Source organism: Rhipicephalus microplus, chromosome 3, assembly GCF_043290135.1.
Source record: "Rhipicephalus microplus isolate Deutch F79 chromosome 3, USDA_Rmic, whole genome shotgun sequence".
NCBI classification, from domain to species: Eukaryota; Metazoa; Arthropoda; class Arachnida; order Ixodida; family Ixodidae; genus Rhipicephalus; species Rhipicephalus microplus.
Window position 1 is genome coordinate 58,352,197 of NC_134702.1, and position 8,427 is coordinate 58,360,623.

General features: G+C 41.5%; 1 protein-coding gene across 1 annotated transcript; it reads right to left on the bottom strand.

Annotated features, from left to right (window-relative positions):
* Positions 1-923: 923 nt before the first annotated feature.
* LOC119160042 (uncharacterized) lies at positions 924-5,457 on the bottom strand. The gene is made up of 5 exons (XM_037412789.2): positions 5,243-5,457; positions 4,749-4,810; positions 3,598-3,690; positions 1,928-1,951; positions 924-1,100 (listed from the first exon to the last, which is right to left on the bottom strand). The coding sequence occupies exons 1-5, from the start codon at positions 5,397-5,399 to the stop codon at positions 999-1,001; spliced, it is 438 nt and encodes a 145-aa protein (XP_037268686.1). The 5' UTR covers positions 5,400-5,457; the 3' UTR covers positions 924-998.
* Between the last annotated feature and the right edge of the window lie 2,970 nt (positions 5,458-8,427).

Here is an 8,427-nt window from a genome sequence, read left to right on the forward strand (position 1 = left end):
ACTGTGAAAGCTTGATCAGGATGAATGGGACAATTCAAGTAGCCACATAAATGGCTTGTGCTGCTGGTGTCCTCGTCGTGTCATTCGAAGCCGCTTGCTTATCGCAATGATCATGTTGGAGACAGTGATTCAGCACTGCGAGACAACCACTGTAACGGCTTATCGGCTGCAGGCTTATGGGAACGAGGACCAGGGTTTGATGGTCAGATGCTAGAATCTAGTTTCTGATGAGTGTTACGGATTGATGTGTTTTTAGCGTAAAGAGAGAGGAGGTGTGTGAACACACACACACACACACACACACACACACACACACACACACACACACACACACACACACACACACACACACACACACACACACACACACACACACACACACACACACACACACACACACACACACACACACACACACACACACACACACACACACACAAACACACACACACACACACACACACACAGGCTCGTAGCAAAGAAGGCATTTTTAGTGGGCAGAGGCTATTTTCTGAAGACATTGACTGTTCGAGTAAGCCACAAATTTTGAGGAAAATACCTATTTTAGTAAGCAACAGCCCTAGGCAATGCGTGGTGACGACATAGTGTTATTGTGTAGCACTGTTATAAAAGCGTCATTACGAAGCGGATGGATATACGACTATTTCTATTGCATTTATGCGGTTCCACAAGAACACTTCATTTCCTAGCATACAAATAAATAGGCACGAAGGCTACAATACCCTATTACCAAATCACGGAAGAGTTTTGGTGTTGGTGTCACTTGAAATATAGCCATTTAGTGTAACACAAATTGTGTAAAAAGCACACAAACACACATAACAGACAAGCTATCAAGACCGTAGCCGATTGTGTTGAGCAAGTAGGGTGCAGCGGCTACGGCTTGAAACGAGAGAACCAGGGAAGGGACACAAATTTGCACTTTTATTGCATTCGTTAGTGAGGTAAGGCTCGCTCATCGATTTTTATATACAAATCTAGGCTTCAGCAGTAGCACGTTGAACTGCCTCTTCAGACGTGGCCACTAGTTGATGCCGGCATCCCATGAACGCAGCGCGAATCTCGCCGTTCTGTTGATGCTGAAGGGTGTAGGAAAAAAAAGTGAAACATTTACCATCAACACTAAACTAAGGATTGTCAGCGAATTTTGTTTATGACAAGATTGAATAACGCGCCGACCACATCTATTTGCTTCGGGGCGTGCGTGCGTGTGTCCGTGTTTCCAAGAAGTAACATTTTAAAAGTCTCGTAATTTCACTTAATTCACATCGTTATACGAGCAATATCTATCTCAACGTCTTATCATCATTGACAAAATATTACGCTCTAAATACACATCTACTTTCATTACTCCTATGGTTTCTAACACTACAGGGCAAGTTTGTAGTTCAATGTTTAACATAATATAGCTAAACAATAGATATCCTTGCTTCTACACCCCCCCCCCACCAAAAAATAAAATGGATTTGAGAATAAAACAATTCATGTGAAATCATTCTTTCAATTTGCCTGATGGCCCAGTTTTGCTGCAGAAATGCGAGCTTTTTGTCTTAAGTCACGTGTGAGGTAAAAGCACGGCGTGAAATAGAGCTGCGGTAGCACTTATTTTCACGACATATTTACGATGAACATTATAATGTTGTATCAACAAAGCACTTTCCTGCAAAGTTATAAGAAAATTTGGAGATTGTGTTAACAGAAGTAAAAATAGGAGAGTTTAATTTCTTCTTTTATAATATTTTTTTTTCAAAGTAAACAGTATACTGCTGTCTAATATTAGACATAAGAATCTTTTGTTCCCCATTAACTCATGATCAAGTAATCAAGTTAACATAAACAATCGAGTCTTGTTCTAGTTTAGAAGTACAGGAAAGTTTATGAAAATGTTATAGCAGAAGAAACTCACCGTGAAAACGTCCGTCCGGTTGTTCTGTAAAGTGAAATAAAAGTGTCCGTACTCTTTATTGATTTATGCTTGAAAATAAATAGGAACTTTTGCATTGTTTGATAAATCTTCACTACTGCGTGAAGCGTCACTCCGACGTGTCCCCGTTTATTGACATCAATAAATGTCAAACAATTGCATAGTTGAGTTGTTAAAGAGAATACAGTGTATGTGTACACCTTTGTTTCATACTTTACGCGTCGTCATAGGCTGAAATGTTTAAAATTTTAGGTTATAAAAGCTGCAAGTGTGGAAAGATTACTTCTTGTACTGTTATGGTCCGGTTATTTTGAGGGGTATTTATTCGTGGCGTTGGGTGGTGCGCTTCGACTCAAATTTTCGCATAAGCGAACACTGGGTATTCACTGAACAATAGAAATTGCAACTGCACATTGCTCGTCATGTCCACCTGAACGTTGCCGTATGCGACGTGCAGTGCCCCGGCGTCACAATGAAGATGGAGTGTTACAGCGAGAAATAATTATTTTGTAGGGTTCACTCCGACGCGGGTTCTGAGCCCGTTAAAGGCGGAACAAGTCGCAGGGTGAAGTGCTCTAAAAGATTAAAGCCTATTCACGCCTCTGAAATCTAGCTAAACATCATAGATGGCTAACAGGCACCACTGCACCTTTCGTACATTGACCGAGTTCTTTTCTCATCTCATTCTTCGTATTTTTTCATGCTTCTTTATCACTTTATCTTGCTATTTATTATTCTTTATAAATTGCCTGATTTCCTCCTTCGCCATTTTCTGCCTCCCACATTATTTTTCCCCACTCTCGCTTCTCTTTCACAACTCTTTCTGTGCTATACTGTCCGTGGTTGGGCCACTTTTTACCATCTCAACATCAGTCCTCCTTGCCCTCACTTTTTTTGCTCGCCCTTGCTGAATTATATATACTATACAAGGGTATGCTCTGCTTTACCTTCTCCTCGCCTTCTTTTATTCTTGCTCAACCTCACTTCTCATTCTCACCATTAAGTGATGTATTATGCTATGCTACTCCTCTTTCCTACCTCCTCGCAATTATATTATGGTGTGCTAGGCTCCTAGCATAGCACAGCATAACTTTGCGCTACGCTAGCAGCCACATAGCTCATACCCGCTCACGGTGGCGCATACACGGCCGAAATAGTGCCAACGCCATGCGGAGTGTCACCGTAGCTCCACTGTTGATAGTATAAACAGTGCGTAATTGTATTCTTTGAATGGTATTTAATTTAACAAGTTATGTCACTTAACTTGCTACTGATTCTAGACTAAACGTAAGCTTCACATTTGATTTTCGAAGATTTGATTGATTGATACAAGGGGTTTAACGTCCCGAAATTTGATCTCCAAAGCACAATGAACAAGCAAATATTGCCGTGTAAGGAAGAGACGTGATCCCGTACCACATTTAAGCATTATTAAAAAAAAATATTGTGGACCCATGTCATCTTCTTCTGTTAAGTTCAACGCGGTGAGAGCGGCGTTAGGAAAAATGACGGCCAGACTATATATTTTCATGCTAGAACTGTCACATCATTTTATACATTTCCGCTGCTTTCTCGTAAACTGTATCACTGTATTAAGTCTACAAAGGGTTGCTTGCGGAGAATGTTGGCAGAGATTGAAGGACAAATCTTACCAGCGTGCCGTCTCGGTCGCACGTTTTCCTAATTCCACACAGGATGGTGTCGCACTGAAGGCTGTCTTTTACACGTTCCAGTTTTCCTAGAATCTGCGTGTAATTCAGACGTGATGCGAACGAGGATTTTTATTTGCGAAACCTATAGAGTGTTCTGCAAATGCAATGAATTCAACTTCACGTCCTGCCAGTTCTCGTCATGCAAGCTCGACACTAGGGTACTAAAACAGGGCACCGACGATATAATATTGAAGTTTTTTACGCAACGACAGTAATTAAGTATTCTGGGGGCCTATAGCTTATCTACATAGACTGTTTTGTTTTGTTTTTCATTCAATACGTATAGCATTAACCATCTGACTTCCCGGATACCTAGCGCTTGACCAACACCAGCGCCTTTCTGTCTGGTTTACGTTTTACGTACACTCCTCAGATGTTTCCCCATTATAACGTTTACTATATAGACGATCACTTAAGGGTCTCATTAGCGTGCGAAAAAGGCTTGATGAGTATGCTGCATTCAGCCTCATTGTCTACTATATCTATCCTCTTCCTATTTATAACTATTTACCATGAACGGTGGATGTTGAGTGGTGAAGGGAGCCAAAAATGATGCAGACGCGATCGACCACAAAAGCCGGAATCAATAAGTTTGGGGCTAAGTGGCAGTGGAATGATTTTGTACTGCCTTCCCCGCGACGACTTTTTGCGCACTCTTACAGAGAAACGCAAGATATTAATTCTGAAGAAAAACCTAACTGGAAAGGTTTTTCTGTCTAAGAAGGCATGTATCGCAAAATTAAACCACCAAAAATGCTGGCCTCTCGTGTGATGTACCTGAAGTGTAGTAATTATGGCGATAGGTAAGCAAAACTTGTGGAGCGAACTCAGACTTACTCAAGAAATGTATATTGAGCTTTAGACTAACTTGGACTCAGACTCACGAAAATATTAGTCACCCGGACTCTCTCAGACTCACGACTAAATTGGAGTATGAGTGAGTCTGATTGAGTTTACCCGTGAGTGAGTTTGCCAAGTCATGCTTAGGGCTCTAGAAAAAAAAAAAATCTCAGACGACTCGATGCGTACGAACTACAGCACAGGCTACAAGATACATGAAGTACCACATCAAAAAAAAAAAAAAAACCTACCTCCTCTGTAACATTTCGTACTACACATTCAACAACTGTAGCCAGGGATTGCTCAGACAAATCTGAAAAGAAAGAAAAGAAGATTGATCTTACGCTGCTCAGTGGCTATAATTTCAACGCCATTTCCAATATTTACCTGCTAAAATGCAAAGTAACCCAGTTTGGCTCTACAGAGTTCCTTAAAGTCTACCCCTTCTGTCCCTGACTCCTACGACAAGCTGTCTTATGAGACATGGCTTCAAAGTACTTTTCACGCGTTCATAAAGAAGCAAAGAGCGGCTGTTTATTGAAAAACGGATTTTTTTTTTTGCCGGCGTGAATACAACTGCTGGTATGCCATTTAGTATAGTAGGCGTCTCAAGCTCATTTCAGCCAGTGGGCCGCATTCAATTAATGCAGTTCCCCCGAGGGCCGAGGCAACAACGCAGATCAAGGGGGAGAGAGGGAGAGAGACTGACACTCGTAGAGAATGAAGAAACTCAGCGAAAACTTACTGCAGACGGATCCATTGTGTGGGCGATGGCGCCCATGCTCGTCGATGTGGTCGCCATGATGACCTTCGTGGCCTTCGTGCTGGTGCTCCTCAGTTGCGCCGTGGGGAGCGGAATTGGCGATGACGAAAAACACAGCGAGAACCAGGACTGCTTTCATGATGGCACACACTAGGAGCGGTTTTCAGAAACAAGACTGCCTAGCGCTGAGTTTGGCCCGCTTAAATAGGGGAAACGCTTGCCCAATTTGCAGACATGTCTATCTCTCTCTCTCTCTATCTCTGTTCTTCTCGCGAGAAACAGACGGGACATCTGAAATAGAGGTCGCAAGAAACCCGAGAATTTTTCACCGGCTTGCTGTACCAACCATCATCTAACGGTGGTTGGCATTGTAGGGTCAGAGTCATGACGCAACGGTTGCGTCGCGGGCACTTAGAGTGAAGCGTGAGAGGGTGTTCTAAGAAGGGTGTACAAATAACTCTTGACTCTCGCTCCTCTCACTCTCAAAGAATCCCGAGTACCATCTTTTGCTACTCTCCCACTATCAAATCTGGCGTCTTTCTTGACTTTTACCCTGTATCTGCTGTCTTTGACCGAGTCTCCAGTTTCACGTGGCTTTTTCGAATGTCGCTAAGGAGTTTGGACAGCCTTGATAAGCTGTCTACATTCACTGTTGAGCTGGCAAGACCACGTTCTAGTCGCTGTGCAAACGGTTCTCTTCTTCTGTGTGCTAGGTGGTCAAATTTGTATATTAGAACTTGATAAGTACACTTTCTTTTAAAGAAAAGCTCGCTACAGGCAATATTTACTTTTGTGCACATATATATAGAGCTTAACATGACAGATAACGGGCTTTGAAACTAACGCAGCAAACAAATGCTTTCTACTGATCACGCAACGAACACTGACTCGTACAATAGCTCGGTATGAAACTCAGTAACTCCATTTCCTCAAGCAATATGTGTACATTGATAAAATAAAACACGGTGTTTACAATGCTCGGGATAACTTGAACATGCAGAAGCCCTTTCTTTATTACGGCGAAACAAGCAATAGTTGCAGCTTATTTGTTCTGGAGGGAAGGGAACACTACATCACATGTCCACGCCGACATGTGATGTAATGTTACGTTTTCGTTGCAGTTATTTACTCCTACCGATGGACCCTCGTACGTTTTAATCAACTACGTTTACGTCAGACGATGAACTTTCTAGCAGGCATGAAGCAATATTGAATGTATATAAATAAGAGCAATGATAAGGTCGTTAATAAAGTGAAGAGGGATGACCACCACCATAGCTCGGTTGGTAGAGCATCGGGCGTGTTGTGCAAAGATTTTAGGTTTGGTCCCCAACAGCGGTCAATTGTTTTTTTTTCGTCCATTAGTTCATTTCGATACATCTATGTCGTAATTGGCACTCTGCAGTTAAAGGATACAAATATTGTCTCCCAGGAATTTGTTGGCTGCAGTGTGCTTTGGTTTCAATTTAGGTTGCACCTGACAAATAATGTAGTCTTTGATCCATTTCCCCTGTTCCGCATTGAGTCAAGCGAAAACGTTTCCACTTATTTTTGACAGCCCGTACACTAGAGTTGGTTAGGGACATATCATGCAACTCGTAAATGAAACAATACGGCATATTACACGGTATATAGGAAAATACAGCTTGTGAGCTTTGTCTTATATATTCAGAGAGAGAAAGGACCAAGCTATATTTTTAACATATAAATCTGCTTCTGTTAAGTTTTTTTTTAAATAAACTCTGAAGTGGCTGCAGTAAGCAAAAGATTAAGGCGAAATCTTTACATGCACATCAAATACGAAAAATACCCGGTGTACAATGTCGGCGTCTCGGTCGGCGTTAGCACCAGTGATGCAAAAGTTATCATCACGTGATTACGTCAACATGACGTCTTAATTACATCAAAAATAGCCAAAATGTCAGACCTCCTTATGACGTCACAGTGCCTTCTTGTGACGTCTTGTCACATGATTACAACATCACATTGTAGCTTGGTCAATGGCTGGAGATCATGGAGGCAGAGCTAAACCAGATAATGAATCTGATCTTTGAGGCAATGCAAAACATAGGGGGATCCCTAAGCTTCGCCTTTAAAAGTGGAAACGGAGTGATATCCTGCCCCTAGAGCGTACTTCAACCACTTAGTGCATATTTTTTATTGTATGATGTTGCTCGAAAAGTTTAAACAGTGGAGTACTACAATGTAATCGATAAAGTTGAAAGTGGCTTGTGTAAGTGAGGCTTTCGCGTAATTTTCCATTCTGTGCAATGGTTAGCATGCTTTAAATGACGAGATGATGTAGATGTAGATCCTAAACTTGTGGCTCACAACCACCCTGGGGGATCGGCGAAGAATCGGGTAGTTTACCAAAACAAAAAGAACGAATGTATATATTTAAATACTGGTGAAAAGAAAATTAACAGAAATATTGTTTTTTGACCATGTCTATTTGTTTTCAGTGTGGCCGTGGTTTTGGCGCGAAATCAACTACACACACACACACACACACACACACACACACACACACACACACACACACACACACACACACACACACACATATATATATATATATATATATATATATATATATATATATATATATATATATATATATATATATATATATAGCATAACACGGGGAACAGGGGAAAGGGTGCTGCTGCACCACAAATGAGGCTTTCTGTTGCCGTCATGGGCCCAAAATAGGCTGTAGGTTTGAAATGCCCGTGCTTTCTTGCCTGCTAAATCTCAACACCTCTTTTGGATGAGGCGGTGTGTGGGTTGCTGCGCAATGTTTTCGCGAACCAAGACGCAATTATATCAAAACTGTTAATTCTCCTGACATGTTTGCCAACTTCAGATGATTTCACTATTTCTGCTCGGATAACTATGACGTCCACGTATTTATGACACAAGGTTACCGGTGTGCAAATTTGGTTCTTTAGATGTAACTATTTGCAAATATTTGCCGGATATTCTTCACACTAAACTAACAAATTATGAATCCCCTGGAGCCCCCAAAATCTCATTTCTGCTCTCATATGCAGCGAGCCTCAAGCTTGGCAAGAATTTTTATAGAAAAAAGCACTTTCACATTGCACATTATTCTGAACAGCAAACTTTGGGTTAACGTGTACGTACCACCCGAAAAATGAGTCACT

What these genes read in the sequence shown, in the direction of transcription:
- LOC119160042 (XM_037412789.2), bottom strand. Translation starts at nt 5,399, where the DNA reads ATGAAAGCAGTCCTGGTTCTCGCTGTGTTTTTCGTCATCGCCAATTCC. An exon ending in ACACAATGGATCCGTCTGCA is followed by an intron (nt 4,811 to 5,242) that starts GTAAGTTTTCGC and finishes CTTTCTTTTCAG; the next exon opens with ATTTGTCTGAGCAATCCCTG. An exon ending in GCGACCGAGACGGCACGCTG is followed by an intron (nt 1,952 to 3,597) that starts GTAAGATTTGTC and finishes TTCACTTTACAG; the next exon opens with AACAACCGGACGGACGTTTT.